The sequence below is a fragment of the Zeus faber genome, assembly GCF_960531495.2.
Source record: "Zeus faber genome assembly, chromosome: 17".
Lineage (NCBI taxonomy): Eukaryota > Metazoa > Chordata > Actinopteri > Zeiformes > Zeidae > Zeus > Zeus faber.
In genome coordinates this window covers 24,531,691-24,554,190 of record NC_137204.1, presented here as the reverse complement: position 1 = coordinate 24,554,190, position 22,500 = coordinate 24,531,691, and the positions used below count along the sequence as shown (strand labels likewise).

At 44.6% G+C, this 22,500-nt stretch overlaps 1 protein-coding gene across 1 annotated transcript; it reads left to right on the top strand.

Moving 5' to 3' along the window:
* Positions 1–4,975: 4,975 nt before the first annotated feature.
* LOC307243051 (amyloid-beta A4 precursor protein-binding family A member 1-like) lies at positions 4,976–21,545 on the top strand (the record flags this gene model as incomplete). The annotated part of the gene is made up of 12 exons (XM_080017702.1): positions 4,976–6,931; positions 7,485–7,787; positions 8,549–8,588; positions 8,823–8,968; positions 13,380–13,412; positions 15,494–15,580; positions 16,493–16,693; positions 16,964–17,143; positions 18,163–18,375; positions 19,188–19,307; positions 20,056–20,196; positions 20,664–21,545. The coding sequence occupies 12 exons, from the start codon at positions 4,976–4,978 to the stop codon at positions 20,733–20,735; spliced, it is 3,492 nt and encodes a 1,163-aa protein (XP_079873828.1). The 3' UTR covers positions 20,736–21,545.
* Positions 21,546–22,500: the final 955 nt, after the last annotated feature.

Here is a 22,500-nt window from a genome sequence, read left to right as displayed (position 1 = left end):
TAGAATTCACGTTCAAGAGGTTATTTTGTCACATACATATGCAGACGTTCGTACATATATGCGGCGAAATGTCATGACACCCCGGTGATTACGCTCTATAAGCTCTGAAAATGCGAAAACGTGCGTAATGGCCACGAGGCGCTCGCGCAGGCGGCCGCAGGGGTTCTATAGCTATTTAACAGAATTAATTGTCTGTGTTGTATTAAATATACAAAGTTGTTTTGTTTTTCACAAATATCTACTCCTTATGTGGATCGATTTGGATGTAAATCCACGAGATGCTGGTGACGGTCGATAATGTTGATATTAGATGAGACACTGTCTGGGATTTTAGTTTATCGCAATATCACAATATAGTTAAATGCCTCATGATAGCGATACATTGCATTATGAGACTAGATATCGTCTGTGATTGTGGTAATAGCGATACTGTAGTAGGCCTCAAGTCAAATGCTGTCTTTAAGCCTGCATTATTTTAATATATAAAACATTTCTGAACTCCAAATCGTTTATAGTCACACTGTAGCAGGCCCCTAGTCAAATGTTGTCTGCATTATTATAATATAATTACATTTTCTGAACTTCACGGTAGAGCTGGGCTTTATATCATTAAAATACATGTATCGCGACACGAGATACAATACTGTAATACAGACAAATGTTGTCTCTATGTCTGCGTCATTGTAATATATAAAACATTCCTGACCTCCATGTACGGTAGAGCTAGGCTTTATATCGTTAAAATAGATACAGTATATCGCGATATCAAGTTCAAGAGATTATTTGTCACATACATACACATTCGGTCGCACATATATGCAGTGAAATGTCATGACACCCGGTGATTACACACAAGCTCTATAAGCTTGCGATATGAGACTTGATATGATTTTGGTCATAATAATAATGTGGTAGGCCTGTATTCAAATGTGTGTTTAAATCTGTATTAATGTAATACATTAACACTTTATGTACTCCAGGTAGCGCTAAGCCTCATATCTTAAAATCGATATATCGCGATGTGAGACGAGACATTGTCTGTAATTTTGGTTATAGCAATACTGCAGTATAATCAAATGTTGTTTTTTAGTCTGCATTATTGTAATATCGTGACATTTTGTGAACTTCACGGTAGAGCTAGACGATATATCCTCATAATATCGATATTGTGATATGAGACTAGATATCGCCTGGGTTAGGGTGTAATATAGCAATTAGTTAAATGTCAACTTAAAGGCTGCATTACAGTAAAATAATGCAACAAGTTTCTAATCTTGATGGTAGGGCTGGGTGATACTGTATATGGTTATAATATATTTAATATAATAAGTGATGGGATGCCAGTGTGTTTTTAATTAAGATATAGGTTATTTTATGTTACATTACCTTATGGAACAAAACAAGTGCGTATGGAACGGTGTGGAACGAAACCGTGTGGAAAGGGGACACTTTCTCCGTGACTCTCTCCCCGATCGCCCCCGTCGCCATGCGTTACGCGCAGAAAATAATCGTAATGAGTCGTGGCGCCGTTCCGCAGTGCCCCGCCCCCACACTGTTTTTAGTTGTTTTATTTGGCGGAACAGTCAAAGCAAAAATATCAAAATAATAATAATAGTAGTAGTTAGGGTTGCCGCAGTTATCGATGTTACCGGTGCTACACGGTGCTCAACATGCACCAATTAGGTGACTTGTCCATCATCATTTAGCTTTTTTTTTTTATAGAAATAAAACCCATTTATTTAGTTTTTTTGCGTATCAGCGCCAACATTAATAAAAGTAAAAAATATATAAAATTTGTCCGATATTAAGCGCGTTATCAATGCGGACGCCACAGATGAAAGTGGCTGCTGGTGCAGGGAGCACAGTCTGCTTATCACGGGAGCAGGGGAGAGAAGGCTGTAGGAGACCTTAGATCAGGTGTAGATCGGGACCCGTCTCCCTCCATCCTTAATGAGCGCCCGTGCGTAACGGGGGGGGGGGGGCACTCTGTGGGGACACTGCGTCTGCGTTAATCGATCGCGGCTGGCGTCGCTCTCTCGGGCGGATAAAATAGATAAAAATATCATCTTTTGCAATGTGTTTGTCGCACGTGTTTATATTGTGACGACGATGAAAATACGATTGATCCGTGCTGCCCTGCAGGCTGGACCCCTAATAATAATAATAATAACCAAAAAAATGTGATATTTGGTTTTTATCATCATCATTGGTTTTTATCATTTATTATCCAGCCCTTACCTGGTGACTTGTTGGTGTGTGTGTGTGTGTGTGTGTGTGTGTGTGTGTGTGTGTGTGTGTGTGTTTGGTGTGTAAGTGCACGGGCAGAGCTCCAATGCACTTAGCGTGTGTGTGTGTGTGTGTGTGTGTATTTACGGTTCAGTGTGCCTTTGTCTGTCGGTGTAAGATTAGCCGGTTAATGGGCTAGTAAATCCCGCTCCACCCACCCAGTGGTTTTCACTGAGACTGGACAGATGGAGGTGCAGTACTCAGCTCGCCGCCCCACAGGAGTGACTCGACCGGGCGGGCTGGGCTGCGAGTCGCTGCCTGGCCATCTGTGACCTGGGCGGCACACCACCGGCCCCTGGGGCCCCATTACCATCCAGCCTGGAGCCACAGGCAGCAGAGGGTAGAGGCCACCCCCGAAATATGTTCCCCCTCCGGCCCCCTTCATGTGGCTTCGCTAAATGTTGTTTGCTGGACCCGAATGACCCTCTTCTGCTCAAAGGGGCCTCGCCCAGTTCTGCAACTACTGACCCCAGAACCTGTAGACCCGTAACTCTTGTCTTAACTATAAAGGCAGGAATCTCTGTCCGTCTGTCTGTCTGTCTGTCTGTCTGTCTGTCTGTCTGTCTGTCTGTATGTATGTTTGTAGTCCAGTATGTCCTTCGATGATCTCGACAGCATCCCAAGGACGTGCAATGTTGAATTTGGTGCAATTTGGACACGCGACACGTGTAATAATAATAATAAATATAAAACAACGGCGACCAGCGAGCCAGCGCGGGCGGTTCTCCAGTGCTCTGTGACTGAGTCACAAAGAGCGTCTTCCCCCGTGCGGGGATCTTCCATTGTTTAACAAAGGATTGTTTTTTTGTGCCATTAAAATGTCTTAGAAAGTCTTACATTTTGAACAGACAATCACTAGTTTAATATGATAAAATATTTTTTTACTGAAAACAAACGGACAGTTGTGCAGGTGAATGGAGTTAGTAAATAGCGTTTGATATAAGGCTGGGAGATATATTGACAAAATCGAATATCACAAATTTTACTTTTGGGAAGTCTCCTGATGCTTTCATCTAATATTTAAACAGAATACATATTTTAGAAACAATAGTAATATGTATATTATTACATTACCAAGTAGGTAAAGGAATTGATTTAAACATATAGAAGAGTCGAAATTCCCTATGTCACAGTATTATGATAACCCGTACGATATATAGTCTCATATCACAATATTGATATCATATTGCCCAGCCGCTTATTTATATATGCTTAATCTAGGAGTGTTTTAGTCTGTCGGCTCTTCAAAAATGTCTGTTAATCTGAGTGATGTACAAACACCTCTGACTTCAGACGTATGAGTGAATGAATTAATCTGTAATAAATTGTAATACCACAGCTGTGCTAGTTATAATATTTTGCTCAGAGATAGTTCATTTGTTCATTCCTTGGGGGACAAAAACTCCAACCTGAAAATCTTAAAACTTATTTTTTTTTAAGATGGTTCCATAAGGAAATAACGTCTCGGTCGGATATTTGAGATGACGATCGATGCCAACTGTCACGCAGATACCGTGCTGCCCCTGTGGGACCCAGGATAAACGTATTGTTGTCATCGCTTTGAAAGGGACGGCGTATTCAGATCACGAACCCGTCCATCTGTCCACGCCCGATCCTCTCTGACTTTCCCCGAGCCGGGTCTCTTCCCTCTTTCTCTCTTTTCTCCCACCGCTTTCTCCTCCTCTTCCTTCTCCTCTTCCCCCCTTTTCTCTTCTCATCCCCATGCCATGATTTGCCATCTGCCAGCTGCAGGGAGTGCTGGTGGAGGGCTGAGCGCAGTGCAGATTAAAGCACTCGCCCAGATGTATACCGGCGGATTTAGTGTTTGAGGCATTGGGAGTCTCACTCTACATCTAGCACTCCCAATGAGAATGGCTGCCTTGTTTTTGTAACTCTCCGTCGTGTGTGTGTGTGTGTGTGTGTGTGTGTGTGTGTCTGTGTCTGTCTGTCTGTTTGTTTGTCTGTCTGTCTTTACGTTGTCTTTACATCTTCTTAATGTGGGCATATTCAGAAGGTCATGATTTGACAGGAAAGGAAAAAAAAACAGTGATCTGTGTGTGTGTGTGTGTGTGTGTGTGTGTGTGCGTGTGTGTGAGTGCGTGTGTGCGTGCGCGTGTGTGTTCCGAGGTGACTTGAGCATTCTTGACGGGTGTTGAATGTGATATTTTCAGGTACATTATCTGAGTGAAACAAGCTTCAAGGAGACACGACGCCCACACAAGCTGTTGTGGCTCGCTTCGTGCTTATTTTGTTTGAGCAGCGATTTTGTCCAGGACCTGCTTGAGACGATTTAAAGTTTGTTTCCTTCAATTTCCGCTCTTATCCAGAGCCAAATTGTGAAGGTCTCTCTCTGGGTGCACAGTCCGAATCGATGAAATAAACAAAGGTACCACCAGCTTTTGTGAGTAATGTGTCGATCGATACTGGAATGCACGGGCTACACTGTGTTATGCACGGACGCGTTATGCTGAAACACATCCGTTCCAAGTTTGTTTTCTTACCCACACCCATTGCAATTTTTTTTTGCTGATGTCATGAGACAACTGTATCGGACTATGTTATGGTGTCAAAATATCATTCTCTGTGTTTATTTGTTGTTTACTTCAGGCAGTGCTATGAGTGGGGCTCTCTTGAAGACAGGAGGAAGATGTTCTGAGAATCAGTCCGAGGATCACTCCACACCCCAGTCATGAGCCAGAAGCATCAGGCGGAGGGCTTTGGAGATGCAGGGGAGGAACACAGGGCGGGTCCGGGCCCCCCCCGGAGCAGGCAGGCCAACGGGACTGCCGTAGGGGACCCCCCTGTTCGGAGATCCTGGAGGCCTTGCCAGATGCTCAACCAGGACGGAGAACCAAACCCCCATCACCATCATCGTCACCACCATCACCACCATCCACCATCAACTCGGGGACAGGCACACCACCGCAGGCGGCCTCCGCCGGAGCAAGCGCAGGGCCAGAGCCAGAGTCAGAGCCAGAATCTAGTCCAGGTCAACGTTACGGTTCCTTGTCGGCAGGACGAGGGGACGGCTCCTGACATGGAGCCCCATCCTGTTCATCAGCCCCGCGCTGGTGTTAGCCGCTACCGCCGCCAGGGGACCCCCAACCCCAGGGTCAGGGTTCACAGACAGAGACAAACCAGCCGAGAGGTTCACGCTTCAGTGCCACAGCAACATTCACCAAACGCAGATACGGGAGAAAGGCCAGAAGGGATTGAGAAGCAGCTTTCACCGCACCCTGCGATAAAGCAACCGCAGGACAAAGAATCTCCGGATCGGACTCCCATTGCTGTTGTCCCCCCGACACACGCCACGCCCGATCCCCCAGCCAGAAACATCCCCGGCCAACTCCCCAACCAACCGTCTCGTTCCCCCGAGTTGGAGGAGGTCCGCGAGGAGAATTCCAAGGGTCAAGATTTACAAGAGAAGGTGGTAGAGCACGAAACAGACGAGCCAGAAAAGGACAATGACTGTTACTCCAACACAGAGCAGTCTGATTACAGTCACGACGACATGCAAACGACACAGGGCGTAACCGAGGAACATGGAGAAAGAATGGTAGAAGAAGAGCAAGCAGAAGAGGAGCAGGAGGAAGTTGCAGAGGATGCTGTCGAGGACAACTTGGCCCAGGGATCTGAAAGCAACGATCTCTGTTCGGACACCGAAAGTGCCGCGTCGCTCAGTATGGAGGGTCCACTTCACAGCCCACCGCCCCTCCAGTCACCCACTCCGCCTTCATCCCCAGAAATGGCCACGTTTCCACAACTGGACCAATACAGCGAGGACCACAGCGTGAGCCCCGGCACCCCTGACCTTGACCAACTACCCGAGAATGACGACGACTACACTGATTCCTGTTCTGAGTCTTGTTCTGTCTCGCACTCTGAGTCCTACACCGACTCCTACCCCAAAACCTATGCCGACTTTTGTACAGAGTCCCACCAAAAGTACCCACCCGAAGCTGTCGGGGAGCCTTGCACAGAACCCTGCACAAAATCCTACCCCGTTTCCTTCCCCAAACCCCTCAAGACAGCGTACCCAGAGTTGAAAAGAGAGCCTCAGAGAAGGCCTGGGAGGGGGACCGAGTCTTCCGTGGCCCAGCAGGAGCCAAACCCAGAGCCCAGTACCAATCACGCTCAGGAGAACATAGACAAACAAGCTCCAACATCTCCTACCGTACAAGGTCCTCCGGCAGCCAGACTCTCCAGAGAACTTGGTTCGATTCAGGCCCCCTTCTGCCAGGGCCGCTCCATCGGCTCCCGGCTGCACCACTACGATGGTCAGTCGGACGGAGAGGGCGACAGCACCGACGTCAGCCCGAGCTCCAGAAGCTTCGGGGTGACGGGCAAGCGTGCGCCCGGAGAAATCCAGGACAAGAGCCCCTCGTCTGGGCAGAGCGCCTCAGCCGGGGCCAGGGAGGAACAGGCCAGGATGGGACACTCGGCGGAGGAGGCTGGGAAAGGCTCTGGGGACGCCATTAGTCTGGCTATTAAAGACATCAAGGAAGCGATAGAGGAGGTGAAGACTAAGACGGTGCGCTCCCCTTACACACCTGACCAACCGATGCAGCCCATCTGGGTAATGAGGCAAGATGTCAGCCCCACGGAAGATGGATACCCACAGCCCACAGGCGGCACTCATGGTGGTGTAAGTACCCACCCATTGGAATTCAACTGTTACAGCAGCAGAGTCAAGTCAAAAACAGATTAAAAAAAACACATCAAATATAATAGTAATAATATAATAGTATATTGATTTACTTTTTGTACAGTGTATACTGCAGATGTGAAAGGTAATTATATATTGAGTTTTATTAGAGAGGTTCCCACCTGCCTTTAAGGAACCAAAATAAACGTAAAGGATTTTGTTTAGTAAAATCGGCAGATACCACTCTTTAGTATCACTACTACCAGGTGTATAGTCATCATCTGTCATCATCTCATTCATTTCAAATCATTCAAATTGAGCAGCACATAACTTTGTCATAGGTAATTTATTTTGCCGTATTTTGTATCTTTTAAAGCAGTGGCACTAATGGTGTAGATGGGTTGGGTAGAGATAGAAATTTCAAGCCCACCGATCTCAGATAAATAAATAGACTTTCAGCAGCAATTTCTAATGCTCATAATTCTCTCCATATCTCCCTTGTCACTGGCTCTCTTCTCCCCCCTCCCTCTCTCTCTCTCAATGTGTTCCTCAGTTGCCCACCCAGTCGGCGTCGGACTCTCCGGCCCACTACGCCGCAGCTCCGGCCCGGGAGCCCGCGAGTCCGGTCCGGGCCGAGTCATCCCGAGCTCAGCAGCAGCACTACCACCACCACGGGCCGCCGCAGAGGGACCCCGCGAGGCCGGTGCAGCCCTACGCGCAGCCCCAGCCCTACGCCCCCACGCTGCCCACCCAGCAGCAGCAGCAGCAGCAGCAGCAGCGCCCGGCCCCGCCGCCCCAGCAGACCCAGGCCCAGTCACAGTCCCCTCCGCAGCCACAGCAGCCGTCCATCCAAGAGGTGAACGAGAATCATATTTAGATAGATAGATAGATAGATACATAGATGGATGGATGGATAGATATTTACATATATAGATAGATACTTACAGTATATAGATAGATGGATGGATGGATAGATATTTAGATATAGATAGATAGATAGATAGATAGATAGATAGATAGATAGATAGATAGATAGATAGATAGATAGATAGATAGATAGATAGATAGATACGTAGATAGATACGTAGATAGATACGTAGATAGATAGATAGATAGATAGATGGATAGATAGATGGATGGACAGATGGATAGATATTTAGATATAGATAGATACATAGATTGATATATAGATAGATTGATGGGTGGATAGGTATATAGATTGATGAGTGGATAGATAGATAGATAGATAGATAGATAGATAGATAGATAGATAGATAGATAGATAGATAGATAGATACTTGATTCATTTATTCAGGGAAATTGCTGTAATACATCAGCTCTTATAAAAAAATAATAAGCAATAATAATGAAGTAATATAAAATAAAAATAATTCAATAATATACATACGTTTTTTTTACATATAAAATTATGTAAAAATGATGTTAAATCACATAATTCAGGGTACTTAATATAAAAAATGTTGGGACAACTCAGTGCTCTTTTCTACACTATGTGAAGGAATATGTCGTAAACGTAATGTCTGTAATGTAATGTCTTATAATGTCTTTTAATGACACTTTTCTAATGAAACTTTTATTTTTGCTTTTACTTTTCAGATACGCAGGTCTCTCCACTCATTTCCCACATTTGTGGAAGGTGGGTGGATTTTGTATATTAACTCATCATCCACCGTCACCTCTGCTTCTATCTTCCTACCACTCATCTGCTTAGCCTTAAAAGAAGTAAACTGGTGGAGCGATGCACGCATCACCCAAATACATTGAATGGTTGTTTCTTCCAAAGCGCCACTTAAAAAGTGGGATTTTGTTTAAACAAAAGAACTTAACGGGTGACCATTTCAACTTGTGCGCGTGTCTCTGTCCCGGCCAGTCCCTGGACCGTGTGACCCCGAAGACCTGATCGATGGCATCATCTTTGCAGCCAGCTACCTGGGCTCCACCCACCTGCTCTCGGAGAGGACGCCCACGAAAAGCGCCCGGATGCAGCAGGCCCACGAGGCCATGAGCAGAGTTAGGGTGAGCTGCGACTCATGAGTCATGTTGTCTCTGTGTCCGACAGACATTTCCTGGTTTAAATGACATTTGCAGCGGTTATCTCTCACTCTTACAGTGATACGATAAGACATAAATCGAAATAGAACAGATTTTGTTTTTTTGTGGGTAATTAATCCCACATGGCGAGGGATTGATCACAGGGAGTAAACGATCTCCTCTCGTTCCCCCTGGGGAGGCCACAATCGCCGATAATGTCCCTGGACTTTAGGTGCTAAATATTTTCCAAATCAAGGTATGGATTTGGAAATGCTGGGGATGTTCCGCTGAGCATTTAACACTACACTGTTCCTTTCTTTAATATAAGTCAGCATACTGCCCCTCACTGAGTTTTTTTTTAAGCTCAAAAACATTATACTGGTTAAATATGAAGTAGGCTGAAATGTCTCATGTAAGTTTATCCAAAAAACGACTGTAGTATGATGCAGCCTGACCATTATGGATAAAGAGACTACTTCAATGAGAGGTAATGGTGATACTTTACAGCCTGTTTTTACACTATGGAGTCCTATGATATTCTTAAAAGGGACTTTTGCTGTGCTAAATCCATCCATCCATCCACCAAATGTCTTGACCGCCTGTTTCTTGGTCAGGTTCGGGCTGGAGACTACACCTTCCCTTAGCGGACAGTAGGAACGTTTTTTTTAAACTCAAAATAATGTTTTGAGACTCACTTTGCGAAAGCAGTGGAACCTCAGAAGCTGCCTGTGTGTAAGTGAGCTGTGCTTCTCACCATGTGGGATTGATTATCCACATTTCTCAGAAGCGTTGTTCAGATGTTGCAACGGTGGATGTGGATGTCCACTGCGAGCAGGAGGCTATTAGACCTTTGCAGAACAATTTTAAATCTTTCTGCGCATGTGTATTTATGACACACCCGTTGGATGTGTTGAACAAATGTGATTGACAGATCCAAGCAATTACAAAAAAAGATAGACAGACCAGTATTACGCCCTGAGGAACTCCACTGAACAGGAAGGGGTGGAAAAGACAAGGTGTATACTGCATGTGGAATTGTGCGGGTTGGTCACCCAGATTTCAGACCCTAGTGATTTGTAGTTCAGCAACCACGGCCTCTGTTTGTCAACAGCATCGCACAGGTTTCGTCATTTGAAAATTTGATGAAAAGGATAGTAACCGAAAGCTGTGGTATCAGGATACTACTTTGATGGACGCCCATTGTCCTCGTTCAACCACCATCCTCGGTCATCCCGGGACGCATCGGCCGGGCAGGTCTCATAATTAATTCATCCGACTCCTCTAACGCGCCGCCTCGGATGCGAGCGGAGCCGGATAACGTTCTCAAGTCACGCTTGAGCCAAATGGGAAAGTCGAGAGATATGAAATCTCAAGGCAACAGAGCCCAGGAAAGAATGCATTTTTAGGCCAGGACTTGACCTCACCAGGAGACGCAGCTTGAGCGCCTCTTCCTAATATGACACTTGAAACCCAGAGGGAATGCGGCTGCCGACTGATTATAAATACCAGCGGTTAACTAAAATGACCTCTTATATTGTGGGCATTGGAGAGTTCCGCAGTTTTGGCAGCGTGGCGGGCGAGCGGCACGTATTTAAATGTCAGATGAGTTGGAGCGACGCCTCCGAAGCGCCGTGTTGGACTTCCAACGTTGCTTATCCTTCATCGTATTTTAAGAGTCAGGTGGCTGTGTAACGAGTGTAACGGGGGTTTGCATCACGTCACACCTCCGATGTGATGAGTCAGTGCCGTGACATCCAGCGTAGGCCGCTAGTCAGAGACGGATCCTCACGAGGCTGAGGCCACGCGTCGAGGCTCGAGGTTGTGGAAGGGACCCCGACCGCAGAGCGACAGATTTGCTTACGATCGGGGAAAGCCGCGGAGACGTGTCCGGGCGAGGCCGGGATTTGACCCGAGAGCGGAAGCGAAAGTGAAAAGGTCTCTGAGGATGACACGTGGGCCGGCGCGACATCTTTCCGCCGAAATCACCACCAAGGGAAGGCGTTGAGCCTCGTCCGCGGCAATGAAAAGACTGAGCGCCGCGCGTTTGACGGCTGGCATTTGGAGATTTGTCGGTCGCTTCTGCGCACACACAGGACAACTGCCGTCTTTTAGGGGCATAAATCTAAAGACTCCAGTACTTGTAGTACTCCAGCGCAGATGTATTTTCCCGTGAGATTCTCGTGAGAGGCCAAATAGCGCGCAAATTTTTGATACCAAAACAAACATGGACACCATACAGCTACAGCCATACAGTGGTTGTTTGTGCAGCGCTGACATTATACACTAGTTTGACTGACCGATTTCCAGCTTTGGTGCGCACACGCCAGAGGATTTTGGAAAGACTCGCCCTGATAAAATCAGAAGTGCTTGATTGAATCGTGACCTGGCCGATTGGGATCGTATCCAGACAGATTGGAGTCCGTCCATCACACACACATATCGATGACAGCTACAATTCTGCAGCAAGACTACCCCAGCCCAACCTTCACTACCCTGGAATACCCTGAACTACCCCTTATTACCCCAGACTACCCTGAACTACCCCGTCTTACCCCAGACTACCCTAAACTACCCTGGAATATCCTGGATGACCCTGGAATACCCTGGACTACCCCAGACTACCCTGGAATACCCTAGACTACCCCGTATCACCCCAGACTACCCTGAACTACCCTGGAATACCCTGGACTACCTCATATCACCCCAGACTACCCTTAACTACCCTGGAATACCCTGGACTACCCAGAATTACCCCAGACTACCCTGGAATACCCTAGACTACCCCGTATCACCCCAGACTACCCTGAACTACGCTGGAATACCCTGGACTACCCCGTATCACCCCAGACTACCCTGAACTACCCTGGAATACCCTGGACTACCCAGTATTACCCCAGACTACCCTGAACTACCCTGGAATACCCTGGACTACCCCGTATCACCCCAGACTACCCTAAACTACCCTGGAATACCCCAATCTCGAATCACTGCCAAATGGTTCATGAAAGTCACGTACCCCTACCCTCCTTAAAGACAAAGGCTCCTAAACACACAGGTCAGAGTTTTGTTGTGGAATAGGCGTTTTACACTGATGCCTTAACAAGACTTTACAACATGAAAATGTAAAATGTACAAACATGGAACTAAAGTTGAAACATGCTCATAATTAAAACATTACATCTTTAAACACTGGCCTTGTTTAAGGTCATGTATGTTCTAACAAGAGTAAGAATAGCTTTGACTCTACTGGGTGTTTGATTCATTCTGGGACAGCCTCGCCCTCCAGGCTGGAGGAAAAAAAAAAAAAATCCCAGCTCAGTTTAGGATGACATTTAGGATTTTTTTTTTGGGGGGGTGGGGGGGTTTACAGAATGTTTCCCGACTGTATTTAGGACAAAATTCGATTTAACTCAACATAATGATTTGACTATTACAGACACGTCCTAATGGAGGAATTTCCCAAATTAGGAATCCTATTTCACGATAGCACTGGACCAATCCCAACTGTCAAAAATAGTTGTAAAAACAACTGTCAAAATAAAGTAAATGAAGTCGGTTAGTTTGGAGGAAACGCGTTGCATCCTGCACCACACATGCTCCTTACGATAAGTTATTATAACATAGGATGTCAGGGATAAGATAAAACACAGCCACGGGTTTATGGTTTAACATAATGTCATGTAATGAGGTCCTGGGTTTTTGGAAAAAAATGTTGAATACACAATGGGAAGCTGTAATATTGCATTTATTAGGATGACATTCTTTAGTCGTTCAGTTTGCAGCACTAATGAAAACAAATATTTACAATCACGGGCAGGATAATTGATTGTTATGGGATGTATAGGATTTACATGATAAATATGAATTATTTCTATGTACTAACTAGACTATGACAGTATGTTACAGTGTAATACCAGTGTTATTACACGTATAGTCAGGGCAGCGTCTTGTATTCTCAGGCCGATTCCCGGAAACACACACGGTGTTGGTGTTTTCCTTCAGGGTCACCGGTGTCACGTCGGTGGACAGGAAAGCTTTGATGGTGTTTGCTCGGCTGGCCTCCGGTGTTGTGATGTCAGATGTGATAGACAGGGACACATCACTGCCCTCCCACGTATAACACACACACACACACACACACACACGCAAGCACACACACACACGCACGCACGGGCACACCTCTCTGGTCTTTTTGTCCCGTGATATGACATCCGTGATGGAGACGCTCTCTCCAGCCGGCCGTCAGCCAATCCCTGGTCTACCCTCCCACCCAAAAGCCCGTCTTCCTGCTCTTAACGTGTGGCATTGATTTGCCGCCGCTTTCTTTCCCCCGTTCTCTCTTTCTCTGACGCTCCCGTTTTTTGTTTTTTTTTCCCTTTCGCTCCGATCACCGCAGGCTGCACAGAAACAGGCAAAGAACAGGAAGAAGGTAAGATACCATTCTGCTCTTTCGCTGCGACGGTGGAACTCTGTGACTTGTAGACCGACTCTACTGATTTGATGCCGTGTGCTAGATAAGCAACATTTGTGCAGAAGGTGTTTAAACTTAGAACTTGTGAAAAAAAAAAGCATGTTTGAATGCATTGTTTATGTTGTCATGTGATGTGGTCTGTTTAATGCTCTTGACATGAGGCCAAAGATGATGCTCCAGCCTTGGAAATAACCTTCTATTCTATTCTGTTCTATTCTATTCTATTGCCTTGACATGGCTCTTTTGTATTTCTCATTAGCTATTTGTTGTACTTTGTATTGCAATGGTATTTTCTTTCTCATTTCACATGTTATATATCAATTGCATTAATATATATCACAAAATATGAAGCAAGGTCAGCTGATACTCTTGAGTCATTCATAATAATTAATAATACAATTAGAAAGTGTCAATAAATATAATAATAATAATAATAATAATAATGTATTATAAAATAATATCATTTATCACTTCCCAGGATCTCTCCCAGTGATTAAGAAATCAAAATATCTACGTTTTGGACTCATCTCTTAAAAAACAAAGTTGGAAACCTGTTAATATGATGTGGTGACATCCTATGAACAGCTGACAACTTTAATCAACTTTTGCTCAGTTTATTCCTGACACATGTTTTCTGTTAGTGAATGTACTGTATATAAACTACAGGCTGTTATGGTACTATTTGTGGTTTAAAACACAAAACATTAGAATCTCAGATACATTGTCCGTTTCGTGCGGATATTTACTGGACGAGCATCGTATTTATTGAATTTATTGTTTTTTAACATCCGACAGTGATCTCAACCTGGTTTTGTTGCGCTCGCTCCATCAACACACTCCAAGCAGCTGGCGAGTGACACGTCACCAGTCACGTCGCCGCTCTAATTTTAAACAACACGCAATGTCACCGGGCATTAAATCCTCGTCAGAAGACAGGACCCACTTTATATATCCGGTAGATTTTGGAAGAATTATTGGCACTGATATTGTAGTTCGAATCGATAAATCAATTTCTTTCTAATTTCTAAGACATTAAAAAATGCCTGATGGTTTTATGTGTGTTATTGACCACGGTATTTATGTATTTTACACATAGTGTTATGTTGATAAATGAGGCCCAATACCTGCGTTGAGACAGAATTTATGGTCATTGTTGGTTGGTGCTGACCCCCCCCCCCCCAGCTCCCTTCTGTGGCCTGAACGTTCACTGTGGATAAAAATGTATTTTTTAAATACAATGGAAGAAATTCTGTAAATTCAATTTCATGACAAAAGTCAAATCTCCTGCGGTCCACCTGCGGGTCACCATGAGGGCCGGGTGTTGCTACGCAATACCTTTAAGGTATCGATCGAAATAACCCGATACCAAGTAGCACCAGAACTCCTCCAGTCAAACCATACCTGCATCCAATCATTTTTGTACCCAGATCTAGAAAAATATGAATATTTATGTGGTTTTGCTCGCAGCCATTCACAGCAAGCGTTCTTCGATTTAACGCGACGTGTGATTGGCTCACTGCCGCAGCAGCTACAACAGTCTGTGATGATAGGTTCACAGTCATGTGTCCATATGAACAAAGACCTAGTACCTCCTGTACTGGCTCTTTGTTTAAAATGACACTGTCCAAATACTTGTGCAGTTATTTACTAGGTATTTGAATAATTTGAACACTTTCAGAATGTATTTGTATAAAAATAATTTGGATGGGGAGTGCGTCCATTCACAGGATGGTATAGTAGAAAAAAAAAAGGTATGGAATGATGTACTCTGTTGGTATCAGTATCTCTTCAAGGTACTGGTATTGGTACCGGAATCCTCACTTTTTTTCAAACAACACCCACTGCCCTCGTCACGATTCACTTTGAAACTGCCCTTGTCTTGTAAATTTTTGGTTGTCCCTCTGAGGACAGTTGTTGTTGTTGTTGTTGTTGTTGTTGTTGTTGTGACATTGGGCTTCCTCCGCTGTTTAAAGTGTTGTTTTCTTTCTGTGTTTTTTTTCTTTTTTGTTTTTTTTCTCCTCCTTCCTGGATCCGTCCAGAGCCCAGACTCGGAGGCTCCCTCCACCGCCGAGGTGGATCTCTTCATGTCCACGCAGAGGATCAAGGTGCTCAATGCAGACACACAGGTACCTGTCTCCACAGACGCTGCCTCCTGGAGGCACCTTTTGAAGCCTCGCGTTTGGCTCCACGCTCGCCGTGGCAGGGGCGGAGCCGGAGATGTATAGTTTTATAGAGCCTTGGGTTTCTTGCTGGAATGCAAGCGGGAGGCCCGTCGGGTCCAGGCGACCACGCCCCCCCTAGCGATCCACAACATTTTTAAGCCTTAATAATGAACTCTTAGTGGAACAATTGTCATCAAGTTCGCAGCCCAGGCGCCCAGAAGAAGAGGCCAACTTCGATATTTAGACCCGAAAGTGTATTGACTTTGTATTTCTCGTGGGAAGTTTCTTCTTTTTCCATTGACTTCCATTTAGTCCGATTTTTTTTTTCGAGAGCAGCACCTGGTCGGCATTATCTGAACGGCAGTTTTAACAAATGTGTTTAACAAATGATATGGTTTCCACTTGTACTGTGCATTACATCTGTAATATTAATTTTGCTGACTCAGCCAAAGACAAATAAGGCACCTGGTTGAATGGTGCAGTAATAAGTCTATGTCTCTCAAAGTTATTTTAAAGAGTGAAATTCATTCACAAAGCCCGAGGGTCCAGTACATGTCCTCCGTGTAAATCCAGATTTAGAGATGACCAAAGACCTTGGGCTCCAAAGGCCCTGACCCAAACGAGGAGAGAGAGGGCGTTGGCCAGGTCCTCACCATGGAAGCTGGTCAGTCAGGTTTTCAAGCTCAGGGCCAAATCCTCATTGACCTTTGATCCCGGACGAAAACAACCCAGAAGAATTAAGGTTTTGGCCGACTCGTGAGACCGTCGCACGCTCCTTGAAAGATCATTCACCCTGTACCCTGGAAGTACCCTTGAAGTCGCCATTTCGCCCCAGTTCTCAGGGAATTTAAATCATGTTTGGATTTGTCTTCACAGGAGTCGATGATGGACTTGCCTCTGAGGACTATTTCCTACATAGCGGACATCGGCAACATGGTCGTGCTGATGGCCAGGGGGAAGATGGTGCGCTCCAGGAGTGCCCAGGACCACCTGGACCGCGCCGCCGAGCAGGCCACCATGACCAACGACGACCGGCGGCTTTACCGAATGATCTGCCACGTCTTCGAGTCGGAGGATGTGAGTGGGTTTGGGCGTACCGCAAGTTCCCATCACGTTCAACACGAACGCCTCAACCTTTTGCCGCCGCGGCCTCGGTAATTCTTTTTGGGTTCTATGTGTTCGTCACGGGCTATGAGGTAGGACAACACGCCGGATCGCCTGGAGTTTGGGAACAGGACCACGCCCCGTCCTCCCGTTAACGGCCCTCCGGCTCCCGGCGCTTTTCGTGTTATCTTCTTTTTTTTTTTTTTTAACCACACCCGCTCTTTTTCCCCCGACCTCGCCCAGGCCCAGCTGATCGCCCAGTCCATCGGGCAGTCGTTCAGCGTGGCGTACCAGGAGTTCCTCCGGGCCAACGGCATCGACCCCGAGGACCTGAGTCAGAGGGAGTACAGCGACTTGCTCAACACTCAGGACATGTACAACGACGACCTCATTCACTTCTCCAAGTCGGAGAACTGCAAAGATGTAGGTGCACCAGCAGAGGGCAGCAGAGACACATCTGTATTTATGTATTATTATCATATACTTTACTACCAGTCGAAGGGTTTGTACGCGCCTGCCGCCGTTCAAGGGTTTTTCTTTATGTTTCTCTATTTTCCACATTGTAGAATAACAGGGAAGACGAGGAATTATGTAATCACGAAAAAGTGTTAAACAACAAAAACAAAATATATTCAGTATTTCCTGGATGACGGCTTTGCACTCTCTTGGAGGGGCTCAAAGAGGTCAGCCGCTGTCGGAGGACGTGAGGTTCCAATGCTCAGGGCGCTCGAAGGGCGGGTTTCAAAAGCGCCCGGCGACCTGGGCGGAGCGAGGAGGCCGCCCGGTTCAAGTGTCAGGTTTTTTAAAACGGACGTTTCCTCCATCGGACGATGGGAGGAGACGAGCGAGCTCCGAGGAGGTGGTGGAAGCTGAGAGCTTGAGGGTTTGGGAAGGTCAGGGTTTAGTGTTGAGTCAACTTTGTGAAAGGTGACAATTATTCTACAATGTAGAAAATAATAAAGAAAAACCTTGAATGAATTGAGGTGTTTTTCACTGATAGTGTATATATACTATACAGTATATAAGTATATATACTGTATATACTGTGCAGTATATACACTGTACTATATATATATATATATATATATATATATATATATATATATACTATACAGTATATTTTTTATATATATACACCGTATATACTGTACAGGATATTTTTATATATGTATATACAGTATATATTCGGTACAGTGTATTTATATATACTGTACATTGTGTATATATATATACTGTATAGTATATATATATCCATGGGTTTCATTTTCATTTTGTGACATTTTTACCTCTAATGTATATTGAATAAACTTACAACAATATTATGTTATGTAATATCATGTTATTATAATCATATCATATTTCAGTCTATAACACACATCCCACTGATTAGAAAAACAACCTTTTTTTCAAGTGTCGTCTTTTGCATTTCCACCCTTTGGCAGGTTTACATAGAGAAGCAGAAGGGTGAGATCCTGGGCGTGGTGATCGTGGAGTCGGGCTGGGGCTCCATCCTCCCCACCGTCATCATCGCCAGCATGATGCACGCCGGGCCGGCGGAGAAGTCCGGGCGGCTCAACATCGGAGACCAGATCATGACCATCAACGGAACCAGCCTGGTGGGGCTGCCGCTCAACACCTGCCAGAGCATCATCAAGGTGCGAGCCTGGCGCGCGCCAGCCACAGTGGGAGGCCGCGGCCCCGCCCTGTTTTGGGGACTGTGTCAGGAGGCGCATTGGCGACAGCGTTTTATCGGTGAAAGTGACACGAATGTACTAAAGCGCAGGAAGATTGGGTCACCAGGCGTTTCCATCAAACAAGGTTGACGTCAGTCGAGAAAAAACTGAACGAAAACAAATTAAAAACTTGATAAGACAATATCAATAATAACTTCAGTATTATTATAATAATAAATATTATTATTAATAATAATAATAATAATAATAACAATAATATTAACAACAATAATAATAAGTGTGATAATAACAAGCATTATTATTATTATTAATAATAATAATAATAATAATAATAATAATAATAATAATAATAATAATAACGCCTCATTAATAATAATAATAATTGTTATTATTATTATTCATTAATCATTTAAAATAAGGATAAATAGCATTCTAATTGATGGGCAGTAGGTTTGATGGAATCAGTTGTATTCATTACTTCTGTCCCTTCCTAATTTTCCAAGCGTGTATGTATTTACAACTTCCCCCGTTTACTCTTTTAGAGACGTCTCCGTCATCCTCGTCTTAAAATGTAGAATGGTTTTCACCAGAAATCTATCAGAGCTACAGACAGAGAGTTCAAACTGCAAATAAATTAAATCTCATTATAAATACAGGAAATGAAGCCGTGTACTACTCTATGTCCATTTATCAAATGCTTCATGTTAAGCCTGGATTTGTTGTCAAACCAGAAGCCACATTGTCTCCCTCCCTCCCTCCCCCCCTCCCTCCAGGGCCTGAAATCTCAGTCCAGGATCAAGTTGAACATAGTCAGGTGTCCCCCCGTCACCATGGTGCTGATCCGCCGGCCAGACCTCAGATACCAGCTGGGCTTCAGCGTGCAGAACGGCATCGTGAGTTCACATCCCATATTTTCCGCATTTTGGTTGTTGTACGAACGCAAGCTACGAGGCGTCAACCGTGCGGAAAAAAGGAGCTTTTAGAATATTTTAGAGGGCACCCTTCAGAGAAGTGGTACTCAAACGGTGGCACCCCCTAGTGGGGCGTGGACGAATTGCAAGAGGGGATGTGAGGAAAATGAAAGATAAAAAGAAAGGAAAAAAAAATATTTTAAGCGGTAATTTCACAAATTTCACGAAATATGTTATTTAAAGTTTCCAAATGTAACATTTGGGGGAAGGTGTACTGCGAATACCTTTATTTTCATTATTATTGTTTTCATTGTTATTATTATCATTTTCATTATTACTATTTTCATTATTTCATTATTATTACTATTTTCATTGGTTGTGCACCTTTTTGCCCCCGTTTCCTGTGGAGAGTAATAAAAGCCACGAATGAATGTGACAGCTCCACCTGCTTCCCTATCAACTACGTACATCAGGCGTCAAGTTCTTAAAATCCTCGGGAGGGAGGGAGTTTGAAAACCACCGCTCCAGAGGAACGGGTGTTGGGTTCAGCGTCACCGACCATTTTTCACCTTTTCTCCTGAAACATCACTGCAAATCAAAAAGAACGTTATGTGTTTTTATGTCTTTTATTTTTGCTGTAGTGTTAAATTTTCTGCATCGGCGATGAACAAAACACTTTGACTTTCATCATTTCAATAACCCTCCACAATTGCGGTCGTCCTGCGTGCAGATCTGCAGCTTGATGCGGGGCGGCATCGCCGAGAGAGGGGGCGTCCGCGTCGGCCATCGCATCATCGAGATCAACAGCCAGAGCGTGGTGGCCACGCCCCACGAGAAGATCGTCCAGATCCTGTCCAACGCCATGGGCGAGGTAGGGGAGGCGCGCCGGTCGGACACCGTCGGGGTTCGGTTCGCGGGGAGCGAAAAAGTCAACGTTCCACCACGAGAGGGGAGTCAGAGCTACTTTGTGTTATTTCACCGGCGTCCACGGGGGAGGGGGGGGGGGGGGCGGCAGTGGTCTGCAGGCACCACGGTCATCACATTGTAGCGCGGCGTGGTCATAAAGATCACTGCTTTTGTCTTAATAGTCAATGTCATAATGATAAAAGTAATATAGTGTAATAATATAATAATAAGTTCATCAGGTGTGGATTTTATTCCATTTATAATTTTTTGATCTTTTTTGATTTTTTTAGGTCTACTGTACATTGTAAATTGACGTATCTTTAGTAATTTTTTATGTTTATTGTGTATCATTTGTCCTCTCTCTCTCTCCCTTTTTTTTATGTCCTATTGTTTTCCATCTCCCACCTAACGGCGTTCCCTCCCGCGCCCCAGATCCACATGAAGACGATGCCGGCCGCCATGTACCGCCTCCTGACCGCACAGGAGCAGCCGGTGTACATCTGAGCGCCCGCCACCCCGTTCCACCCCGACGCGCGTTCATAGTAATGAAAGTCGTTCGACCATATCTGATTTTATTGACAAAAACGACGACAGCCATCGCTCTTTACATTTGTTATTGTTGGTTTTTTTTTTTGACATCACAGATTTTGGCCTCATCGGCACGGACTCGCCTTAATCTGTAAAGATGTGTGTCCTAAGAGCCGGTGGGTGCGTGACGGCATAAGGCGCAGATTATTCCACGGGGGCTGGAGGAGCGTTAATGTGACATGGTTTATGTATAACCAAAGAGAAGTTGTGGATTTAAAAACAAAAAAAAAAAAAATGTGTGTGTGTGTGTGTGTGTATATATATATATATACATACACACATATATATATATATATTAGAGGCAAACTACTTTTGATTTAAATGGCTATATGAATTGAATGTACTTATACGATATGGACCTACAAGTCTTGGTGCAGGGCACTAAGAAACGAGAAATATTAAATAACAGGACGAAGTGGACGGGCGTACCCAGGGGGAAATGCATGTGAAGTAAATAAGGAGCTAAAACTGAAGGCGAAAGCATCGGCGTAAACATGTGAAAACGCATCGATGTTAAAAGGTTTGTATTCGCTTTGTTGAAGCAAAGCGGAATCAAACTTCGATTCCAACGCGGATGTGTTTGAATAGGACGCGGGCGTTGCTCACGAGCCGCCTTCCGGATGTTCCTCCGTCTCGCGTGAGAAAAAAAAAAAACAAAAGACAAAAAAACCAAAAAACTTAACTGTGTGTTATTGTGAAACGACAACAAAGCGAGATGGAATCGTGTCTCTTCAAAGCTCACAAAATGTAAAAAAAAAAAAAAAAATTTAAAAAATTAAAAGTTTATTTATTGGAATTGTTTTGATTCGAGTTTATATCTCACACGAGTCACATGAATACAGTGTTGTTTCTCGCAGGGAAATCGTGCGCGCGCGCACACACACACACACACACACACACACAAAAGAAGCGACGCTACAGACATGATTGTCACCAGATTTCCTAAATAAACATCATAGAAAAAGACTTGACGGTGGCTGCTGCATGTGCCATAAAAATATTGTGTGTGTGTGTGTGTGTGTGTATATGGCTTTGCAACCTCCAAATGGAGAACTCTGGTATTTTCTTTTTTTTTTTACCATTTTTCCCCAATTTTTTTGGATGGACTCCCCCACGATGGAAAATAAGGAGTCGTAACCCGTTTTCTCATATTTTATATTCAGTTTAGCTGCATCATGTCACCCTGGCCAATGCCGTGGTCGGTTTGTTATCGTTTAAAAAGTAAACGCCACAACGGCAGCCTGCAGCCGGCCGACCGCCTGCCGAAGCGCTTCTTCTTTTCTGGAGCGGACGTTTTTCGGAGTTGAAAGGCACTTTTTTTTTTTTTTTTTTTTTTTTACAACTGACAAAGCAAAGAAATAAAAAAACAAAAAACAAAAACCAGAAGATGCGTTTCTTCCCAGCGGACAGCACACATATATTTACACACTTCCATTTCGGAACGTTCAGGCAAATGACCAATCAGACGCTTTTACATGAAGTTGACAAAAATAAAAAATGAAAACAAAGAGATATTTTTTTTTTTTTATGAAGCGCCGAAAAACCGACCAAAACAGTAATCATTTCTTGTGTATTTATTTTTTTTGGGATTTTTGTTCCGAGTGTCTTCGTCATTAAGTCCTCAGCGTGGCAGAAACACTCCTGTCCACATTTCGCTTTGTTCTTTGATCACGGTGCTTTT